At 39.8% G+C, this 24,811-nt stretch overlaps 1 protein-coding gene across 6 annotated transcripts in view; it reads left to right on the top strand.

Moving 5' to 3' along the window:
- The window catches only part of LOC143429938 (uncharacterized), a 54,097-nt gene that overhangs the window by 7,652 nt on the left and 21,634 nt on the right, over window positions 1-24,811 (top strand). For 4 of the 6 annotated variants that reach the window (XM_076905801.1, XM_076905805.1, XM_076905804.1 and 1 more), the window contains 3 exons: window positions 6,034-6,269; window positions 12,138-12,222; window positions 12,812-12,935. In XM_076905801.1, the coding sequence (XP_076761916.1) occupies window positions 6,104-6,269; window positions 12,138-12,222; window positions 12,812-12,935 (375 nt within the window). In that variant the 5' untranslated portion in view covers window positions 6,034-6,103. Of the gene's footprint in view, window positions 1-1,855; window positions 2,058-6,033; window positions 6,270-12,137; window positions 12,223-12,811; window positions 12,936-19,991; window positions 20,696-24,811 lie in introns of those variants that run through there. The other 2 variants (XM_076905802.1, XM_076905803.1) reach the window with 2 other exon arrangements.

Genomic DNA, 24,811 nt, shown 5'->3' with positions numbered 1-24,811 from the left:
GATTATGCATGAATGTAAATATTAATGTGGCCAGCTTGACTTTGCTGCAAAAAATGGACATAGGCCAGTTTCAAAATAAACGGCTGATTTATCCATCCGAAAGGAAAAGTTGCACATTGACCCAGATTCTAAAATCATTCAGTACAGTCAATGAAAGTTCGAGTGGTGGTGCATCGAGTACCCGCGTTACGAGTTCCACGTTTTCTTGCTCGGGTTATACAAGGAATGCACGGTACGCGAACGCGTAGCGGCACGAGTTTACAATCGCGATGCAACGAGGCCCTCGTAAACGGCTTTTCTTCGCGAGCGGCCAGATGCAGGTCGCACATGGGCCTTTGTACTTTTATGGTGTTCCACGAAAACCGGTAGACATTCCCGCCAAGGCATCTTCTGTTTTTGTCGCAAACCTTGTAACTATAATTAACCATCGTGGAATTCGATGGTGTTTTGCTCCTCTTTTTTGGGCGGAGGAATGTATTGCGTGTAACCTTCGAATTGAGGTAATTCCATATTTCTTCTTCTTATTGGATACTCCAATTATTATTCAGGATAGAAAAAATGTTTAATTTGTAGAATCTTTGGATCCTTTTTATATTCGTTCAAATAATTGAAAAATTAATCTTTACAGTTCTCTCCCTGGTTTCTCACTCGCTTCGATCGTGAATCATCGAAGACGCTTTACGGCCTTCGTTGCGTCAAGGAAAATTTACCACGAAAGTGGAACTAGTTTTCACTTTTATATCTTTAAACGAGTCGTATCAGCTTAACGTCCCGTCTACGAGCGCGTGATCTCTGAAGAAAGAGAATCTTTTAACTGACGATGTATTTCTCGAGTCAACGCTTTCCTCGAGTCTTGTTCAATATAATTTTTTTATTCTTTTAGTATTATTTTTGCTCGTAGAATCGTAAAATCATTATATAAAATTTCTCGTACGCTCTATATATATATATATTCCCTTGTTACGTACTTGTAAAAAGCAGGCTTATATAATCACACTCTATTTTTAGCAGCTAACGTAATAAGATCGCATTTCCTTCTAATTCTGACGATCTTCTAAATCACGTTTTAGTCGAGGAAATTTATAACAGTGGCTAAGAAAACGTGAGACCGTTCGTATTGGCTAGCTGGTAGAAATCGTAGGGCTCCATTGGGGGTGTTAAGATTTATTAAAAAAAGTTGGGTCGTTCAAGGTTTTCCAGGCTCTTAAATTTCGAATAATATTCGAAGCGATTCAGGTCATTCGTCACGTGTTCGAAGCAAGTCAAACCCTTGTTTAATAGGAATTCCATATATGTACAGAATGTACCTACGTACAGTGCTGGTTATATGAACTTACTCAGGCAACAAAAAGTGGAATTTCATTTAATTTTGAGATCATTATTTGAATATTTTAAAAACCTTCATTTCTAGCTACAAATGATCGAATTTCCTTGTGTTATTGTTATCCATTTCTATATATCAGAGAGAGAGAGACAGGAATGATACAATTTTCTAAACGACGTCTAGTTAGAAATTCAACAAAAGTATGGAGGAATGTTTCAGAAACGATGATGGTGTGATACGCAAAGTATACCTGCGATATACCAGAAGACCTATACACACAGTACTCTGAATCATACTGTTTTGTTTTGCCCATATCCATCGGCTTCATCGCTACTTCTTTTTTTCTGCGAGCGTCCCGGTTTCTCATTTTAAAAATATGGGATCCCTGCTCGCTAAACACGAGCCAGGAACGACACGAGGGGTTTCTCCACCACGATTAACTTCTGTATGGCTAGAGTGGGGGATGGAAGGGCCGTCGTGGCCGCGTCGAGTGTGCACCATGAGTTTTCGTTGGACAGTGGACGAAGAAGGTTCTCCTCGTCTCTACGTTCTATAGTGTCGGGTATATTTTTCTATCCGCAATTTTCTCGTCGAACACTACTTACTTTCGAACATTACGTGGACTCCTTCTGACGATGTGATTATTGGTTAGAATGTGCGACGATCGAACAGTTTTCGTACGATTTTCAAACAATCGGTGACTTTCGAAACCCTTGAGACCGATGTCTATAAGGTATTTGGCTTTCTGTATATATAGATTCAGTTTTTGGCTAGGAATTAGTGTGAATGTGTGAATGGTGCGGTGATAAGGAAGTATTGTAACTAAAAATGGTAACAAATTAAACGAAAATTAATTTTTTATTGCTTTTTAATAACATATACTTATTGAATAGTTATTAGGTATATTTACAAGGTTTGAAACGAAGTGATTCCCACATTATTGTTGTACTAAGTGGGTCATGGTAGTTTAATTATAATATTAACAATATTATGCAACGCAGTATAGTCTTCTACCATTTAATTACCTGCGTCTTTAAAAGGATCAGCTTCGTAAACTCGTGATTAGTTTTCCACGGTAACGTGGTCTTGTATAAAAGCACTTAATTATTAACTTGCTCTTCAGTATCTGGGGAAATTCAATTTACACGTTTTACATTGCAATTCTGCACGTTATACATATATATTCCTCCCATATACGTTTATTTATTTCTGAAATTTCTCCTCGAAAGATAAAATCGTACTCTACGTTACCTCAAAATCAATTTTAAGTACAGTGCTGTGCGAGTGTTTTAATATATCGACGTGACTGTTGTTGCAGTGGTCAGTTGAACATAATCTATTTCGAAATCAGCACGTTTACTATCATTAAACGAAAATGAAATTTTAGAAATTGTTTTCATTGTGTCAGTCATTCATAATTCCATCTGCATTCCAGTCCAAGAAAACGTATTTTATTAACTCGGAATTCTTAGGTAAGATTGTTTTTTAAGTAATTCAGAAATAGATGATTTATTGTATCTAAGAAATTCTAAGAAATTCATTCATTTCTAAAAAATTAATGAAATTCAAAAAGTACAGCGTGACGATCTTTAAATTCATTTGTACCACAGTAATATGTTTTCTTGGCAAAGAGCCAAAGTATTTGTATCGAGTATGCATGTAATGATTTCGTACCCGTTAGAAATTATTTAGGCCGAATCCTTGACAAATAGCATGCAATAAACTAGTAAACAAGCGTAGATTCTTGGAAAACGGTCTACTCTAAATCTATCTGCTGGATATTTAGATACTCGCAACCCGGTCAGTGCACTTTTCTTTGAAACATAACGTAACGGTATGCATGGTAAAATTAAATATAAATATAACACGATCGTAAAATGTTAATCAGCTGATAATAAGTTCACGGTCTGACTCTGATTTAATTTTTCTCCCGCGGGATATAAATAGCAAAACGATAATCTTAAACGAGTTACCGTTAAATGCAGGATCTAATATTCGATAACGAAAAGTATTATCTATGCTTTCCACAAACGTTTGCAAATTGTATTTGTTTTTTTCTTTAACAATAATTGGTTGAACTTAAGAAGCATAACAACCCCTGAATAACTTGCACGCAGCTTGGATCTGAACGCGTGCAATTACTTAGGTATGGAGAAAGAAATTAGCCGAAAAGAGAGAGCAAACGTTCGTTTTACCATGTAATTATTAATTTTATCGTGTTACTTTTAACAAACATTAAAAGTAGCACTAAACGCAACATAATTCAGATTATTTGCACTAAAGAAATGTGTCGTACTTGAAATCCTGATGAATCTCTAAACTTGATATACTTTTTAAGTATTTTCACAATTACAGCGGTGTCAGAAGTTATCGAGAAGTTTCCGACTAGCCCAATAAATGGAATTTGTTAAGTTTTACAGTAGGGATTAAGGGATGGGAGGGGTAAGTACTTGACAAGCGAAGAGATTATGTCTGAACGTTGACCGCCTTAGTAAATTTCACGTAACACGGCAGAGAGGGCAACTTCGGTGACGGAAATATATTTTCGGAACACAATTTTGGCATTAAGCGACTGCGAAATGGCCACTTCTACGGTTATGTAGATCTTCTTGCGCATACACACCTTGCATACGTGACCTGGTCAAGTTTGACGTTCGGAGAACTTTACTGTTTGCAGGGGTGAATTATTGTCGAATAGTCCGGCTGGTTAAATATATATATACGTGCTGTACACAATGTGCTGTTTTGTTAACGGGACTTGAATACGTGAGGAATATCCTTAAAGATATCCTTATTTTCATTTCTGTCATCTTATAATTGAAAAGATATTGTAATCATTATTTTTCGTTAATTTAAATTTGGATATTTCAATTTGGATAACGAAAGTATGCTTGTAGAAATGAATGAACATAATTACATTATTTGAAAATGATTTGTAATTGCAAAAAATGACGTACAGTTTAAATACCCGATCTTCAAGTATCCTATCTCTCTATATGCTAATCCTAAATGATGATTTTATGTTTCTTCATTTAAATAATGGAATTATAGAGTATAATCCTGATGTTTTCCCTAATACGTCAATGTGGACATAATTTTGAATCGTTACTAATTATATGCAATTATATAAGAGCGTTTGCGTGATCCTATTACGAAGACACTGCAAAGGTTTCACCGTAAGAAGCAGATTATTGCACGGTTTGCACGTTTAGTTGTTTCGCTATACAATTTACAAAGATGTAACAGCCACGCAAGAAAATAATTAACTTCGTCAAGGGGATAATTGTAATAAGCGCTTAAGATGGAAAAACATTCTGAGAAAACGGAAGAACAGTGTTTCAAAAATGAAAGCTTTACTTTTATTTATGATAAGGACAGTGTCAATTATACTAAATATACTACTTGATATTGTACTATGTGTCATTATACTAAACACTGTAATCCATGGAAAAGAATTTATTTTCTTTCTTTACTATCGATTTGCTTCGTTGGATTTCGCGATCTACGGAAGGGCTCGAAATTCTCTCTTTTTACCAGACGCATTCAGCCAAAGTTTCAACCCGTTTCTTGTTGCACTCTAGACTGGTTCCAGTCACGGACTACGAAGCGAGACAGACGCGCTCTGCCAGACCCGCTACGCCTCCATTCCGCGACATTATATTCTATGAACTGTGTTGCTTCCACGGGGTTCACCTAGTTTATAGTTTCCACGTTACGAACCAACCGTTCGGAAATTCTGCACGTTAACCTTTACCTACACGCGGTGAAAATGCACTGCTGGGACTGTACGAACGAGCCGCCCTTTCTCTTTTCACGCTGGCAAAAGTTCATTTTTACTTACATTCTTGAGAAAAGTTATTCTCCGTAAGTTCCCAATTTCTGAAGTGCACCAATTATTACAATAAATAAAGAAATCTATCAGAATGTCTGGAACGTGTGAACAATATACAAAGCAAATTTATTTTTGTAATTCAAGTGCCGTTTTAGAAATATATTTACGTAATGAAAGTTGAATGTATACGTAAAGATAGCGATGTAAGTTTTAGTTGATTAAAAAAGAAATGATAGAAGATCGTTTGCAGACGTATATATACAACAGCGCATATAACGGTGTCTTAGGATATGCACAAACAAACCGGGTTGACGTGGACGGATGCAAGTTTAGGGCTCCCTCGGTCGCGTGCACGCACGCACGGTTTTCACGTGTCGCGCGAGTGACGACGGGCAGGGAGAGAGACGCGGCGCTGCAGCGTTTCGTCCCCATCGACAAAAGCTCTTTTAAGCACGAACGAGTGCTGCACTTAAGCGTACGTATGCATAGCCGCGGAACACGCGCGGGCTTGCAGTCGCAACGGCTCGTGATTCGTAGCTTTTCAAACCGAAAAGGGTCCCCCTCCCGCATAGAGCGACCGGTTTGAGTAGCTTAGAATCGAGCCTGAGTTTCTGCCTGTGTACAGGGTCGCTCTTCGCGGATTTTTTTTTTGTTTTTTCGTGCTTCCATGTTACTTACGATTGTAAAGCTGACAATAACCGTGTCAGAATGAATTTTGAATGCGCGTTTTGTTCTCATACGGTTTGCTGGAATCAGACATTTTTTGGTAAAATATAATTTCGAAGGATGAATGAATAATAAGTAAACTAAGAATGTTTGTATAAAGAATTTTTCTAATGAAATGATAAGATAACAAGTGTTGCTCGTTCTGTTGCAGAATACAAATCGGATGGCTGTTCGTGTAAAATCTGGGCGCAGGAGCGCAGTGAACGACACAGAATACAGCAATGACGCTTCCGGTATCGAACTATCAGGAACTGCTCATTCAAGTCCGAGAGTTGACGCATGAAACGATTCGTCTGCAGAGACAGCTATCCTCCGACTTGTTCGACAATGCCGACGCTCCAGACGTGAATCACAATTTCTCTCTCGGTCAGAAGAACTATGAAAACGGTGAGCCCCTACAATTCTCTGCGAAGAGCGCTGCAAACGTGATTAATTATTTTTTATGACGTCTGATAACGATGGAATTTCTATCTTCAATTTCACACCTTCGCGCAAGGAAACATTTGCTATCACTCAGATTCTGGTGTGTTGACTTTTTTTTTAGGGCATCGTATATGTAAGCCACGACATTTAATGTCGGTGCATTGAACTTATGATAAGAGTTAGCGTTGCACCGTTAGGTTCGAATACCAGTTAACAGAAATGCTGTTTCCTAGTATTTTAATATGGATCTGATTATTTTCTAGGGTATCATGCATAAAAAGTTCGATATGATGGAAATGCACACATAGTATACATAAAACAGTATTGATTATTCCTCGTTATGCTTCAAAAGAAGAACAAAAATAGCATAACAGAAATTAATTAGTAGTCGAAACAATACCAAAAAGTTTAGTCTTATGTCTCAACACTGCCTTTGCAACCTTACATAAGTCGCATAGCTCGTAGAAACCGCTCTGAAAAATGCTTAGGTCAACTAACTCGAGACACTTTCGGAACGCTATCATTTTTGCTCGCTTCCAGTCAAACATTGGATTCAAGCGGAGTATCTTCACCTGGTTGTCGTCTATATTCGACCTCACTTTGAGAGAGCTCGATCGTTTTCCGTTTCACGCATAGTTCTTCGATATTATCAACGCGAGACGTATATACGACGAGACGTGTCGGTTTGCGTTCCGTGTCTGAGCAGGCCTGGGAGCCCAACAGAAGCAAAACGGTTGGACCAATGCCACGGCGATGCCAAAGCACACTTGGCCGCGCGTGTGTGCACCGCGAGACGTGAAAGAAAAACCGGCGCTTGCCGGATCCAACACAGCCCTCAAAAAGTAAAAGCCACACCTGCGACGCTGGTGTCTTTGCCTTTGCGATTATTTCGCTGGCCTAGCTTGATTTCCTCTCTTCCTAGATCCGTGACACTAAAACTGGTTCTGGGAAATAGTGAAAACGTTGAATCGTAATACGTATGGAATATTTGGATATCTTGATGTGGTAATAATTTAATTTAATTTATTTAATTTATTGAGATTGATCAGTAGTACATAGCTTCCAACAATTTTATATTATAATACAAGTCTAAAGTCCAGTCTTTTTTTATATATTTGAACGTTTCGTTTTTATACGCACAGTATCCGTTGAATAAAACTGATCAATCGTCACTAATCATTAATTGTTCCCATTTCGAGGTAAAAGGACCTCATTTGAATACGCGCGCTCGTTTGTCATCTGATGAGGTAATCAGTCGGGCAGTGTTCACGTGAAAACTGAAATGCACGCCACTCGAGCGCACAAACGCAAATAACAAAATTTCCTGTTGACAGTACCGTGCGTAACGAATTACACATTATACGGTCGATGGCGTTGCATTTAAATTAAAGTGTTATCCAGTGCATGTTAAATTGTGACGCGACAATTATCTTCCGAATTGAGTCGTTCTCTATCTGCACAAACCGCCCTGCGCTGTTTTAAAATATTACTGTATTATTTTCATTTAAACGTACTCAGCAATTTCATGTCTCACTGATCCATTTACAGTTGATTTCTATTGGCATTTTAATACTTTGATCTTCCAATATTGCGTTTTAGTATTCGTACAAGTTTTTTTACGCTATCAGATGGGAATATTATTTAATATTATCTTAACAGTAAGCTTTTATAATGTTACACTTGAAAATTTCCTATGTTGAATATTAATTTTGGTATGTTTATAGTCGTTAATAATTTCGCGAGAGACAGAACTTATAAAGCAGCAACGAGATCAAAGTCATTACACGAAGTCTCCTCCAATTCCAACGTTATAATTTACTTCTGGACCAGTTTCTCTCGTGTTACACTTCCCAAAAATCACGTGAACGATGTTCACGCAATGAACAATCATTACAGATGTATATCTCTGTATATACAAACGCGAGCAACGATGTTGGTCTTCTCGACCCTCCAATATGGATTCGCAGCGCTATCTTCCAATGAGAAACGATGAGAGTAGACAGAGCCACGTTCGATTGGACGATCCAATCAGCGTGGCGAGTAGTTCCAGGATCATTGCTCGCGTTTCGTGCGTACGCGCGAGAAACAGTTGCGATTCACGCGACGCCGCCGTCAAAGAGTCAAAATTAGAAAAAGGAATTCGGTTTCGTACTCTGGTCAAGTGGTCGCGGATGGTTCCCGAGTTATATTTAACCAGGCAATAAATCCAGCATCGTTCCACGGGACCCGTGTCGCGTAAATCCATTGAGGAACGTTTACGATGATCGTTTAAAAGCCGCCGCGCGCTTCTCCGTCCTGGTGAACCGGTTCACGAGGTTATCGCGTTTCCCTAATCGGCACAGAGAGTGGGAGAGATGCGAGAGCAGCGAGCGTCCGGGTGAGGAACTTTCGTTTCGCGTGCGACACGTGCCTCGAGATGAGCATATCGTTCCTGATGGACTACATAAGTGAGCCTTTATGGTCGATCGTAATTTTTCACCAACCGATGCGAGATTTCTACCGGTTCTCGAGTTAACGAAGACATCGTAGAGTCTTCTTTATTTTAATTATTTCTTATTGAAGCCCTCTTTCTTGTTAGAGTAGCGTTTATTCTTTTATAACAAGACATTTTTGTCTATTTTTTGTAGTGGTTTGTTTTATTCTATTTTGCTTCGAAGATTGTGTATAGATAAAATTAAATAGGTTAGATAAATGTAAGTAATAAATTGATGGAAAAATTAGGGGACGCGTTCGCGATTAATTAATTTTTGTGCTTGTTTCGAAATGGTAGTCTCGTGATACATTTACGTAAATGCTTCCTCTCGGTTTGTTACTCAGCGAGTAAAAGTTTGGAGAACGTTGGGAATTCATTCCGATTGTTCTATTTAAAGAGCATCGGTGCTGTTTGGTTCGCAACTCCATTCAATTACACGAACACGCGAACGCACTGCATATTTATGCACTTTCGTCACCGACACCGCGTGTGAAGCCTGCGGGCGTCTTTAACATACAATGCGCTTCGATTTACAGATGGAAATGGCTAAGATAAATGAATATTACAGCAGGAAATCGATCATCAACTTTTGAAATGCCTCTAGCGCGATCATTTTCTCTTATTATCATCATTACCGCAGGAAGTCAGTCGCCAGCCTTTCAAATACGTTTGCAGCGTATCGATCTTTTTTTAAATACAAAAAGAAAAGAATTGAATGGGAAATTTGTACAGAATGTTAAAGTGTGCGTTAAAAATTCAATGTTTTATCTAGATTCAAGGAAATGAAGTAACGTAATGCGATTTTAATAAGTAATATATAGAGAAACAGTAAATATATACTTTCTGAAACAGCAAAGTATTGTTGTGCAAGAAATGACTGAATATATCGCATCAATCATATTAAGAATACAGATTTCTCCATGTGTATGCATAAACTCTTGCAGATATTACTCAGAGATAGTGTGTATCGTATATTTCTTGCAATATTTTTTCATTAAGAAAAAGATTAGTCAAAATTATTTCACCGTTGAATGGGATAACATTTTTTCAAATTCAATTTGAACCATAAAACTAAGTCAAACGATTCATCGCTTGAAATTATCAATTTTAGGAATTTTTTATCTTCCTTATAAGTAAAACCCGCCTGGGTCCATTTCAATGATAGAAGCGAACGACAAATTCCATCATCTACTCCATCCTTAATGTCACATCTTCGATATAAAGTGCTTTCGGAATTGCTTCATGGCGTATAAATTCGCCGCGCAAATTGCCCGACACGGCAGCGGAAACATGAATAAAATATAAGCGAAGGATACATTATTTTTTCGTAATTATGTTTCACGCGACAAGCACGGTTTCTAAGAGCACGCACCGTGCATCTCGTTTTAATTCGCCCATGCGAGTTATATCTCTCTGCTCGTCGCTTATAGAATGTTCGATACGGAATTTGTCCTTTTTCACGAGAAATGTTTTACGATAAACACGAACAAATTTAATCAGACACAGATGTTTCTGAGACTTTAAGGTGGTCGCTGCTTTATCTTTTAATTAAATAATTATCGCGTGAAATAAATTAATCGTTCTCCGTACAGTAGGCTAAAAAGATAAAATGGAGCATCGAGATCGAGTCGACTCGCGCTGTGTTCTTAATTGAATTAATTCGATTTACGATGTCAGATTATACGCTTAGTGTAACTGTAGGCATAATTTCCATTCCGAGAGAACGTGGACAAAATTATGGGGCAGCTGCACAGTATTCATATCAACGTGTCACTTAATTTCAACAAATTGCTTTATAGAAAGTGAGGGTACGTCTACTCGTGAGACTGGCTCTGCGTACACTGTCTGCCATAAGTATTAGGAGATTTGTGCAACGGTTTTAATCAGCTTTTGTTAGACAATATGAATTAATATCGTTAACTACTATTCACTGTCAAATTCTTAGCAATGTCAGATTGTATAACACAGATATCCCTCGAATAACTCGAGGGCTCCTCAACAGAGTCAACCCAAATAATCTTCAGTTTCATAATATAAGTACAAAAACGAATAATAATAACTTCCCTTATTCCGTTAGCAATTTATAAACTAAATCCGTTCAAGAATATTTTCTTTATATAACTATAGAAAAACTGCTACTTCTTTCGATTGCAAAGGGTTAATAAATTATTGACCAAATAAGTTCATCGATGTGGCAAAGAGCAGAGAACGCAACGTTTAGCGATAATTTTCGAATGGTATTATAATTGTTCCATGTATTCGTCCCAATTAACCGAGTGTCCTAAATGGTTTCTGCCGGAAGTGTACTCGCGCGCGTCTCCGGAGTTCTCAGCAGGGTCGTGGAACGCTCGCGCGAGTGTTGCACCCTGGTCGTCTCCTCGTTCTCACCACTCGCGTCACGACCGGTCGCGCTTTTCTGTTCGCCGTCGTCCGACGGTTTATCTCCGCTCCGGGAATTTGATTATGTTCGTGAAGCCCGCGTTGATAGCTGAAAACGATCAGCGACGCTGCGCACGAAGAACCACCGCAGCCGATGAACCCCTCGAGCGGCCACGGAAATTCGTCGCGTTGAAAAGCGAACGCGTGTTTTTCTCTCCCTTTTTTTTCCTTCATCGCAACCAGATTCGAAAACTGTGGAAAATAGCGTGGTTCAGTTTCGAGGAGGAAAATACGAACGCGTTTCACGAGCGGCTCTGAAAAGTTTCGCGGTCGAAAAAATATTGCAAGTCACGGTAGCGAAAAGTGTTTTCGATGGTAAAATTCTGGAATTTTTTATACGTTCACGTATCATTTACTCTCCTTTTTTTAATTAGATCCCAGTTAAAAGTTGACGATGGAAACCAGAATAATTTTGCACTCGTGTATGTCGTGTTTGGTTGTACAAATTGCTGTTCATTTTTAAATTGTGCTTACGTACTTCCAAATGGAAGCAACGAAAAATATTTTGATGCATCAGTAATTTATGAAAATGATGTCAAGTCGAGAGCGCAAAAACTAGAATTTTTCTTTCATTTCTTTTTCCATCACTAGACACCAATGAAGAAGAATCACCAGCTGTTGCAATAATTGATCAACAAACTCTATCAAAACCTCGTCTCAAACATATCTCAACCCTTTATTTTCATCGTTTTTTTCATCGTTCTACGCTCTTACTTTACAAAAATCAAAAATATAAAATTCTTATATATCATAAGAATAATTAAAATTTTTGTGTGAAATAAAACAAAAGAAATTCCATTTGATGTGTCATCCTACAGTCGCGTGGAAAGTTTCCACTCGATTGGTTATGCGACCTAAAAATTGTTGGTGATTTCGAGTACCGCGATACTAATGTCCTCGTGAAAAATGTCGTGTTTCAGGGAAACACCTGACGGACAACGTGATAAGGCAACGCGAGAAAAGTAGAAAGAACGAAACGGGACAGAACCCGCTGGCTGAATACAAGTGAGTACAGCGTTAAACCATGCCTTTGAAGATATACTTCCGCGTTTCAAAGCCGCCTGCCCGCTATGTTAGAAGCGTGTCTTTTAACGCGAGCAATTACCACGATCACGTCGTGCCATTTCGCTGAGTATCACTGGCGGGCATTTAATGAACGCGTTAGACTATATAGGGCGACAGTTTGTGCCGCGACTGTTCTATCGCCTGAAAACGCATGCATATATTTACTCCCATATATATAGCAACCAAATCTGTTTAGCCCTTTAACTGTGGATACTCTTAGCGCAAAAAGAAAAATGAAATGAAAATAAGTATATACTTGGATCAAATTGCAGACTTAAAAGAAATACATTTTCATCAGAAACATTCTCTTCCATTTGAATTAATTTGGTAAGATTGGCGACAGCGGGAACAAGGTCTTTAGTCTTCTGTTGAGTCTTGCAAACAATAGAATTATACTGCAGAACAATTGAGTTGGTTAATGTATACATTTCCGTATAAGTCAGTGGATTGTTTTTGTGAGAAATAAATGTATCGCATAATCAGTAATTTCGATATATATTCTAATGGCTGCGTCCTTTTTCTCTTGTAGCAATTTCCGGTTTCGTCCGCGGCTCTGTCAGAATTTAGACTCCTCCGAGGGTGTACGGGCTGGAGAACTGACTAGTCGCCTATTGTCTTGGCGAAGTCGAAGCCATCGTCCAATAACACTGCAGGTAAGCTGGTTCAATATTTCCTTTTGATCAGAAAATAGTTTACCGGGCAGATAGCATGTTTCACATACGGAATGACTAACGAGAAATCGCAATCCTAATATTTCCAAGGAAAGAAATATATTCAACTGAGAAACGAGGAAAAAGACAGCGAGTAAAAACGTACAGCATCTCGTAACTTTCTCTTTTTTAACCACTTCAAACAAAATTCGTTACGTGGACATCCTTCACTCTATTTTTAATGGAAAAAAAATGTGAAATTTGTATTTCATGCGTGGTTCACTTTTCATGTTTCACCTGGCGGCAAGAAACGAAGTACCGTCGAAAATGTGGGTTGGTTAAAAGAAAAAAAAAAAATAAAAAACACGTAGTTTGTAATTTTCCAGCAAATTACATACATCTCGCTCGCTCGCGAGTTTCTAAATTAAGGCACTCGTGTCGAGTGGCTCCTTCATGTCCCTCTTTCTCTCCTCCTTTTTCTTTTTTTTTGCTTTTAATCAGTATTTTATAAATTTCACCAAAAATGCCCTCATCGCCAGCTCACTAATGCACTTAGGCTAAGTGACGTGCATGCTGCGCATTAATGACTGTGATACGCTGAAGTAGCGAACAAGGTATAATGCGTCGCATCCGCGGTAAACTGTCCCACTGCAATTTGCAACCTGGCGTCAGCGATAATCCGCATTTTAAATTAAAATTAAAATCGATACTCGCCCGTTAATAACACCGCGGCATTAAACAGCGGATCTTTTTATTCCGCGGAGAAATTTCCATAGAAATTCGCCTTACTTTTATCCTTCGCGATCTGCCAACGCCCCCATCCCTTTCGTATTCCATGTGACCTAGAAATTGCCAGTTACGTATGTCGTTGTAATAATTGTCCATCGAAGGAGCCACTATTTTTTTCGCGCCTCACTCTTTTCTTCAATCTTTATTATCCATAAACGCTTTCAAGTCAGTGACCTGTAAACAGTCCTCTTGGAGATAGCAGATAAAAATAAAAATGATAGAAGCAAAGGAAGGCTCGCGTGACTTCCAGATTAAGGTAGACCGTTTATCTTATTTCGAGCAAGGCACTTGCTGGTTTCTTGATAGCCTTTGAACGATAAACTTCGTTGCTACAGCAGTGTGCTATTCTACTTTATTAATATATCACAATGGTATCTGTCTATGTTAAAAAGTAACTAGAACAGATTCATTTTAGTCACGTCTGTTTAGTCGTTATTATCGTCGCAATGCAAGAAGATCACAGAAACTATGTTACACTCGAATTTACCTAAGAATCACCACGATGCAGAATGAAACTTATAGGAAAAAGGATGAACAAAATTAACGAAAAATTGGTACTACATAGAAACTACTGAAACATTTGTCACAATTGACTAAAACCACACAGAGAGGATGAAATAGGAAGAAATTGTAATTCCAAACGATGTCGAGCACATAAAATTTTTGTTCGCTGTTTATTCACGATCAAGGTCAGCTCATTAGCATCAATGAACGCCGCGTACAAACGGCTGCGTCTCTTTGCGTGCGCGCTTCCGCGTATTCATTTTTTCGCCCTTCTCACGACCGAAAAGGAGAGGCGAGAGCACGGTGAAATCGCGAGTAGGGGATGCCGTTTAATTTCTCGGCGAGCATGCGCCCCACCGCCATGGGGGAGTCGTTGCAGAGGGGTTGCCGCGTCCCCCTTCATCCCTTTCTCTCCCGCCGCGGTGTGTTATTGATCAGAATTTCTTCTGTCCCACGAAATGGCTCAAGTGTATCACGCCATGGGGGATCGAGCCCCCGATTTTCTCCCCAGCTTCCTGCGCGGAAAGTCCGCGGACGTTGCGATTAATAAAAACTTCGGGTTTCCTCGGACGGCCGGGAAAAATTATTGGGTCATCGTAACTTCGCGTTCCCTTTGAACGTGTACCCTCCAGTATCAACAGCATTGTTAATGGCGAGCGCAGTCTCTTCGAATTGCCCTCTTTGTACTTCATAGAAATCAGGATATTGTAACATTTATGTTTGATTCTATGTGATCTCTTCTTTTTATCGTTTGTGACGTTATTCAGTGCTAATCTGTAGTTCGAAGTGGGGAACTATGGTTAATTGTATTCTCTTTCCTCTTAAGTAAACAAAAAAATTGCAGTTTTCCGCTTGTAGCAGATACAAAGATTGTTAGAAGATTTGAAGAATGATAGGCTCTGGTGTTCTGGCATTGAAATTGGTAGATTTGCGTGGAAGTCATATTGTGCTACAACTTTAATAACAGGTTTAAAGGTTGCCAAAAGTTACGCCAGCATTTTCATACGGCTGAAGAGAAATAAGAAAAAATTGTCATTGTTAAATATTTTCTGGAAGCATGCGTAAAAATTCGAAAATTTTAGACTGTTTTTATGGAAATGGCAAAATACGTTTTGCTATGTTGCGTTAGAAATGCAATGAGGATAAATTCATGCGAAAACCGCGAGGCTGTAGATAAAGACGGACGATTGTGTTATCTAAGAAAGAAGCACAATACGTTCCGAAATAGTTGGTAACCGAACAAGTGCAGTATTAGCGAGGGACATTAGGAAGAAGCTCGAACGCCCTACTCTCTGTCTTCTGATCGATACACCAAGGCGCCAATCCGTGTTCTAATCAAGCGACGCCTGAGAAGTCGTTCTTAACGAACTGGAGAAAAGTGATTGCGATTAGATACTCCAGATAGTAATATATAGCCGTGAAATGGAGCATAAACGTAATTAAAATACTTATTAAAATGGATGCAATTGCAGAACACGATAAGAGGAGAAGTTGAATATTTTTTTAGTAACAAATACTGACTCTTCCTATTTAAATACTGACCAGTGAAATAGAAGTCTATTTTTTTCCACAAAGTGTTCAGTTACCGATGGAAGAAATTTTTAAGAGACAATTTTAAGAACTAAAGTAAAACGAAGATTATAAGAGTAACGAAATTACGTTGGAATTTTACTTTTTAAAAGTACAGTCGAGACTGCATAAAGAATGTATGCATTAATGGTAAAAGTCCATAAAACAGAGTGACGCATGATGAAATTTTATGGGGGCTGCGCATGAACTCTAACGTAGCATTGGTTTATGGGCACTTACCATTATGTAGCGTACGTGAAGAATTTTTGAAGATGGTTTCCTTGAAGACGAAGCTTTGATCTCTCCAAGGGAAAATTCTTTTGCTTTAATTTAATGAGAAACAAAGAATATCTACTTCTTTAATTAGAATACGAGTATAAGAAAAGAAGTTACCTTGTATACAAATAGAATAGTGAAAGTATAATTCCATACGTAGAATGAAGAGGAAAATGTTACTTGATTTTTATGCAAATATAAACAAATATACTCGCGTTTTATAAGAGAGATCAAACTTTGGTAATAACATATTTATAGTATTTTTAATCCCTTTAATTGTTAGAATCCATAATTAGAGAAGGAAATCTGTAGGAATTTGCAATTTTTGTGAAATTCGAAAAACAACAATTTTGAAAGTGAAACAAATATTAGTAGTAGGAAGAGATTAACTACAGACAGTATTTATAACGAGACCATAAGTGTGTATTTAACTATGTCAGTATTTTTATTGCGGTAGCGTTTAGTTTGTACAATAATATCGAGGCATGCGACCATTACGGAATGAGTAATGCTTTAATTACACTGAACGGTATAAGCAAAGAAAGAAGGTGAGCGGTTTCACGTGGACAAAACGGAAATGGTAGTTTCTTGAGGGAACAAAGGGAGGAGGATGACGTAATTATCAGTTTGCTATCAAAGATTTAAAAATAGAACAACTTTGATTTGATAGTGTAATACCTTGAAACAAATAATAATTTCTTCAAAGTTCATTTTATTTAAAAAAAATCTAAGAAAGTAAAAGAAAGGATGTTACTCCAAAAAATGAAGAGGTTGCAAAACTCTTGAATACCTTCCTATTTTTTTTTACTTTAAAGACATTTATTAAGGACTACAATTAGTAGGTTGCAAACAAGTATTTCTTCGTTTTTTTTATGGAACCTATTTCAATATATAGAAGCAACATTTAAAAAAATAGAAAAACTACTATAATAATAAATAAAACAGATAAGAAGATAGAATTAAAAGAGAAAATAGTGACTAATAAAGGACAGCAAAAGAAATGAAGAAAAACAAAATATCTATGGTGGAACCCAGTGCCAACACGACTGTTCTTACAAGAATGGACACAACAATTTGATCAACTTAAAAGATAATTCTCCTAAACGAACGAAGTTCCACCAAACGAACAACAGCAAGACCAACAACAACAACAACAACAACAATAAAAACGAAGGAGTTATCCAATCTTGCGTCAGACTCAGCATCATTTTCCACAGACAGAGACAGAGGCGAAGCGGAACGGAGGCACGAGCCCAACCACGGTCGAACGGAAAGAGAAAACGTGATTTATCGAAATCGTGCGAAAGAGAAGGACAGGAACACGGATCCATGGAGTGTGTGCACCAGAGCGAGGGAGGGAGAACAGAGAGAGGAAACAGGATGAAAAGCGAGTCGGAAAAAGACGGGGCGCTCGCGAAGCGAGAGGAGTAGCGACGAACGCGGCAGCGGGAGAGAGAGAGAGAGAGAGAGAGAGAGAGAGTGAGAGAGGGAGAGAGCGCCGAGTGAGTCAGTGATGGCGTACAGCAGCCAGGCCGAGCCCAGCTGTTCTTCGATCCCCTAACCTACGCCAGTTTATTTCAGCTACCAACACTACGTGGTCCCCGACGCGAGATCCGCGCTCTCTCCGCTACGCACGTCCGTGCCTCGTTATCCGGCGACCTTCCGGTTTTATCGTGCCTCCACTCGTTAAACGTCCCTTCCGAACCGCGGAGCGGTCGCAAACGCGCGCACCGCCGGCGCTGAAAAGAAGGGAACGGTGCTAACCGGCGGACAAAGTGGGAACAATCGGTTGGCCAACGGTGGAAACAGTGAATCGATTGTGGACGGGTGTCTGTGAATCGCGCGAGCCATCGTTCCGCGGGCACGTCGCCGACGCGGGGCCGACAGTGACGAGCCGATCATGCTCGAAAACGGATGCGAGCCATCGACGCTCCACGAGACGAGACGCGCGCGCGCAACTCCCTCGGCTCTCGTTACCTTGGGCCTCGAGATTGGTCCGCCGCTTTGAGCCCTGCCATCGTCGTCCCCGTGGCCGCTCTCGATCTCGTTCGCGCGAGGAAATCGCGCCTATCGATCCCGACGTGTTTCCATAGGTACACCCCTCTGACGGCGCATCGAGTGCCCACCGAGAATTGAATCGATCGCGCGGCAGGCTTCGAGGGCACGCTCGATCCTGGGATACAATCGTAAGGGGTACGTTAAAAGGGACTTATTTTTTTAACGAGCTGAAAAAACCAGCGCGAGAAAGAGGATCGAGATGTCTGTTTGAGGGACCACCACGGGGAAACGCGGTGATCGTTTCTTCTTTCGAGGAGACTGAGAGCGCATTCCGGAAGTCTGTTTGAGCTACGATCGGTTTGAGGTGAAAAGTGGCGAGAGAGATTGCGACGAGTCCAAGGGAATCCCCGCGACAGGATTTAGTGGAGTTCAGCTGAGGATTTCCTGGGTTGATCCACGGAAGGAGATGACGGTTTTGTGCGCAACGGTGAAAGCTGCATGAAAATAAGAGTAAAAACACACCTGTGTGTATCTTTCCTATATAGTATCGTATTTTTCGAGGATTTTATTGGCCCGATTAAAAGGCAGGCGTAGCAGAGTTGAATAAAGAGCACGATCGGTATCCAGTTGAAGTTTCCTTGGCGAGAAAACGGAGTGGAAGGGAAGGGAGCGTATTTCCCTTCTTTATCAGTCACCGCAAAAGGCGCGTCCAGTCGATTTGCGAAACGAATGGCAAAACGTGGGCCGCGAACGAGTGGCAGCGCGCAACTATAAATGGAACCCGTAACGCGAACGCGTCGACTGTGTCACGAAGCGAGCGCGCCGTGAAGAAAACGGACTTTTGCAAACACGTCCCGAACGAGGCGAGCCAGAATCGTTTGGAGAACCGAGATTCCTTCCGAACCAACGTCGACACCTAGACACCGCAATAATACAGTACACGGGAAGAAAAAAATGTTCCTCCGATAAGATAAGCTTCTCGCGATCCGTATACGAAAAAACGACCAAGATTATTGCACTCCGAGACCTTTGGCTTTCCGATAGAAATCGTATTGTAGCGAGCGATTTAACGCACAAGTGATTATGTAACGAATTATCGAATAATTGATTCGCGCGAGCCGAAGCCTGTTTCGCATCGAGTGAACGACACGAATGGTGAATAGAAACTGCAAGTTGTCGGTGGTATACGTTTGCAAGACGAGTCGATCAAACTCCTTACGAATAGTCGATACCTGTCGCGAAGATTGTTTAACTATACGTATTAGTTTCTGCGAGCAAATTTAGCAAGAAGAGATACAAAGAAGATTGTCCTACCCTTAAGGAAATTAAATTAAGCAAGCTTCAGAATTAGTAGACAATAACTAATAAATGTTGAAAACCTTGAAGACTAACAAATGGTTATAACACGATTACTCGCAAGTGGATCTTCAGAATATATCGGTAACATAAGCAGAAAAATATAGTTCCTGAACGAAGTTCTTACGCGTAAATGAGTAACCGCAGATAAAATTCCTGCCAGCAGTTCCAAGACTTCATGACGCACGGAGCGATCCCTGTCGATAACCGGTCCGTTCCACAAATCGTGCCATTGGATCGCGAAAACGAGCACGGCTGCGGACCGTCGTAGGTGCACGGAGCCAGAAAAAAAATAGTTCCTCGCCCGGCGACACGTTCCGTGGATTCCCGAAAGGTCATCGCGTGCCAATTAAACCGCGCGGATATCGTCTCGCCGGCGTTTCGAGGATCGAGACGAAACTGGCAACGCAACAAGTAAGCACGCGTGCACGCGTAACCGGAGACAGAGCGGAGAACAGCGAAACGACGGCTGGTGAGCGGGAAAAATAAAGAAAAGAAAACAGAGAGAGAGAGAGAGTGAGAGAGAGAGAGAAATAAATAATAATTAAGCGCGAGAGCGAGCGCGGAAGAGCGAGCATCGAGGAGAGACCACGCCGGTTCGCGGAGGGTCGAGGAAATGCCAGAGGGACGTTTTGAAAATCTTTGCTGCGACGCATGCGTCGCGACGCACTCGACGCCCGATGGAGCGCGATGAAGCTGCCCCTCGGCGGATGAAGAAGGGTCGAAACCCGGAGAAGAGTGGCTTGCCGATGGTGCGCGTCGACGCCGGTGCCAGCGAGGACGTCGAGCGCCGCGACGCGTGATTCCACGGTCCTATAACCTCACGCGAAAACATTCTCGCCGCTACGCGCGGAAGCTGCGTCGAATCCACCAACCGAGGATCGCATTCAGTTCACAGTTTCGAGGGACGAATTATGCCAGGGGAGAACAGAGAGCGTGGCTCGAGACAAGCGACGAAACGTGCCCCGAGGGAGGCATCCCCGTCGAAGACGAACGATCACGAGGCGAGAGCCCGCGGGAGCTCCATGATCCCTCTGCCGCGAACTATGTCGCAGAACCCAAAGACGGTCAAGACGGAGAAGAATCGTCTGAGACTGATCATGGAGAGCAACAGGGGACTCATCGATGCCTTGGAGAAGGAACGCAGGATCAACGTGCACGAGGACGAGGACGGCTATCGAGTGTCCTCGACTAGGGAGCCGGCTACGACGCGCGGTACGACGGTGCTGCACTACCGCTCCTGCAACACCTATCGATGTCCTGTGCGAAAGGTGACTCTATTTTCGCCGTCTCATACGTTCGAACTTTATTCTTCTAGTCTACTTACGGGGGTGGTTGTTTTATTCGTAATCGATCATCGATGAGAATAGAGTATGGTGTATCGTAGACATAGGGGTTGGGCTGTGGAGACAGCGTGGCTACTATTCTTGTTTCGCGTGTAGAGAGCAGACGAATGTTTAGTTCCACGAGTTTATCGTGTTTGGGGTGTAGTGTCGCGACTGGTTTGATGGACTATGGGAATGGAAAGTCGTGGAATGCTGTTGACGCGCTCAGTAGAAGTGCATTTTTCATCAAAAAGGGGTGAACAGTAGAAACTGTGCGGGGGGTATGTACTTGTGTAGTGGAGAGATTGTAAACGTTTTTTATTTGCAATGATATTTATGAGGACGTTTCAAATTATCCTAGTTAGAGTTTGATTTAGAATTTGATAATTTTTCCACCTGTGTTGCATTTTTTGAAAGATCTTCAATTGATAATTAAGGGTCGGTTGTAGAATATTGTTCTGATTTTTCTGATTGATCGTTTTGATTTCCATTATTAGGAATTTTTACTAATATCGTTTTTCATCAGTTTTACTAGTTTATCGTAGTTGGAAAATTGGGTAAACGTAATTGCCTTTTTGAATTCTGAAAAGGAAAGGAACGCTGTGACGTGGAATTGATGCGCGATTAATGGCTTTTCTATTGCAGTTTCATATTGCAGAGTAAAATTTTCTGACACAGTGATTTTTTTTTTAGTTTATCAGGTGCCTTTATGATCGTTCCCTTTGGACATGCTTTCAGCTGGTCCGCTTTTTGTTGCACAGCAATTGTTCACATCGAATCTTTATCGATATGAATTTTTACTAATATCTTTTGTGTCCGTTATCGGTTTTACAACTTTATTGTATCTGAAAAAATGATATGTGGAAATTACGTTGAATATTGAAAGAAATACATTGTAGTAGAGAATCGAGGTATACAATTAAACAGTCGTTGGTTTGGAGTATTGTCGATATTCTTTATATTCTTCGTCAGTTTTATAACCGTGGTTTAATTGGAGACAAATTTAATGAAACGAATTTGATTGTAGTTGATGGTTTTCGTTAAAAAGTTTTTTCCATGGGGTGGTTATTTTTTTCTTCTGATGTAATTGCTTATTCCCAATTCGTGCTTATCTGAAGATCTATTGTTATTCTTCGTGTTCTTTATTATCTTACTTTGCGTAACAGTTTTGTGTCGAGATCAATACTTTATTAATAGTCTGCTGATACCTGTATTGACGATACCTATGTAACTTCGCAATTGTTGTGAAATTTTCAGATATTGTTCTAGAAATAGACAACATGTTTATCGAAGATATCATCTTATAAATATTTACGAAATTACTTCACATCTGTGGATACAAAGTTTATGGTAACTAAAATAATTCCCGAATAAGATATTATCTTTATTAAGAAAATATTTGAAGAATATTCTTATCTTTATTAAGATAATATTTTAAGAAGGTTAATTAAAAAATTATTCTGGCAACAGCTAGAATTTTCAATATTATTTTCATCTCAAGAAAATTAATTAATAGTGTAACGCATTAATCAGCAGATATTCCAAAGAATTATTTTTAATCTTCTTGCTATCGAACTTGTGCAAATTAATTAATATCAATTTAGTTTAGTGATTAAAATTTCGAATATTATCCACGAGATTTAGATATAATTTTTCGTAAATATCAATTGAAATTAATGTGTCCCAACATTTTCTAGAGCAGACATGTTAAAAACGCTCTACACTTTTTCATTTCAATTGCTCTCTCATCTCTCACCACGAATTGCTCTCGAACCAACACAAGGACACCCATCAACGACGTAATCCTGTTAAAAAATGCGGGCTGTCCTCTTCTTGCCTCGATCTCGTCAATTCCCGGTTCGCCATCCGTAATTCGATTCATGAAACGCATCGCGTAGGCTGCGATCCCCTTCAAAACGTTACTACCGACTAAAATCACTCGCTTCTCCCCTCTCTGAGTCACGCATTTTTCAGAACTGGATTGCAACTCGGAGAATGTTTCGCGCTTGCAAAGGAATTTTTCACAGATCCGTTTTAATACCTTCCTTCAATAATGAGTCACGCTAATTGTCACACCTTTCGAAATGGCAACCGCTCTTTCCGCATTCTCCACGCCACTGATTAAATACTACACTTCGTGTCTTCTGACTGTGCTTCAATTTTCAAGTCCTTGCTTTTACTCAATAACAATTAAAAACGAAATGGAATATTCAAATAATCTTGCATCTTTCATCGATTAAAGATAAATCTCTGAACTTTTCATGCGACCAATAAAATATTTTTAATTCCTAAACGAACTCTCTTGCAGAAAATTTGGTCGCAATTTTAATTGAAAGCTTCAGCTTTGAAAAAACTTTGGATTGATTATTCTCAATTTTTCTGAATAAAACGATGCTCGCCGGGGGTATGTGGGCTTCAGTTTCAGTGATTAAAATGTCGATTGAATAATGCATCGCGTTACGCAACGGACGAGACGCTCGCAAAGGCGTCTTTTCATTTGATTATTCGCTGCCGCTTTCAGCGCATAACTCGATAACTCCTGATTACTTGTTCGGTGCATCGCCAGACGTATTCTTACCAATTGCAATGTAAACGTCCTCCCGGGTAGAGCAGCGATGGGAAATTGCACGATAATTTGTTGTTTATTATTTTTCCACCGGCTATCTCGGGCAACGTCATCTTACCATACAAAGGATTAATTATATTACGGTTTAAAGGGAGCTCGCAATTACGCGATTGATGTGAAAAACCGCTGCTCGAGATGCGATATTTACCTTCCTTTTCAAGCAGAATTAAAATGTTCAATTTTTTTACCGCTCGGATTTCTTGTTTCGCGTTATCGTAATCATGTCCGTTCTATATTACACTTTCGTTGCAAAATTTTCATTTTAGTCGCATCTTATTAATATTTTTTGTGATATACATATAGCTGTTATTATATTTCTACTTTCATTTATGAAAGAGGCATTGGCTCAACTTCTTTTTTTATCATTATCGAAACGTGAGAAAATTGAAACTGCTGGCGCACATAAAAATTTCTTGTGATTATTTTATTGCAAAAGAACCGTTTAAAGAGTTGTATTTACACATGCGTGGTCTTAGATTGCAATTAACAATTCGAAGACTGCACGTCTGAAAGATTAATTATGTTTGTCCAACTAGAATGGTATGCATCAATGTAAGAATTTAGCTGAGAAATCATGGGGCATTGCGTTTCGCATTTTCAGTGCAAGAATAGAAACTCCTCGTTAATAGGCACGAAGCTTCGAAACCGTCTGTTCAAGTAATTTAACTCAATGTTGCGAAGTGTCGCAAGGGTTCTTGATTACTTCTCACGATGACACTGTTTCGACACAATACGCGGCACGTTCGCCCGCTTTATCGCTTTATTCCTTACAATTGGATCGAAATAGGGCAAAGAAGAACACTCGACGGATTTAATTCTGCCGTGCTAGCGCCGTCGTTTTCAAATGGTATGCAGGATCTTTGAAGTAGCCATCCTCGATACAAAAGTCTTTGCTTTTAATTAAACCCACCCTATACGTGTTCTGTAAACTTAGTTTGATTCTATAGGGTATAATAGATGCATGATATATGATAGATTTGATGTTTGTAAGGATTCTTGGTCCTTTGAACTTTAATTTCTAAGGTTTTACATAGAACGTTATACCAACACACTGCCACTACCTACGTTACCGACACAGTAAGGGATAAGATTACAATACTGGTTAAAATAGAACAGAATATGACGGGTATACGTTTTAAAAGGTTTAAATGCACGTTTCAAAGGCAATCTTTGTAAATAAAATCGTTCCTATTTCGAATAATCGCGTTGGACTGAAATAAATTTTTTCTTGGATCTTAACTTTCATCGTCGAATGAACGTTTCGATTTTATTCTCGATTTGGATGCAATAAGTGTTTACGGTCGGTTACTTTTGATGAAAAATTGGTTATCCAAACCCTGTTACGAGATTGGCTCCTCTATTCCTTGCTAACTTGGATTCTGAACCAGAGGAACAGTCTACGGGGGAACTCTGGTGGTGTTCTGCACGCATATACG

Source organism: Xylocopa sonorina, chromosome 12, assembly GCF_050948175.1.
Source record: "Xylocopa sonorina isolate GNS202 chromosome 12, iyXylSono1_principal, whole genome shotgun sequence".
NCBI classification, from domain to species: Eukaryota; Metazoa; Arthropoda; class Insecta; order Hymenoptera; family Apidae; genus Xylocopa; species Xylocopa sonorina.
The sequence above is the reverse complement of the archived record's forward strand: the minus strand, read 5'-3'. Positions and strand labels throughout refer to the sequence as shown.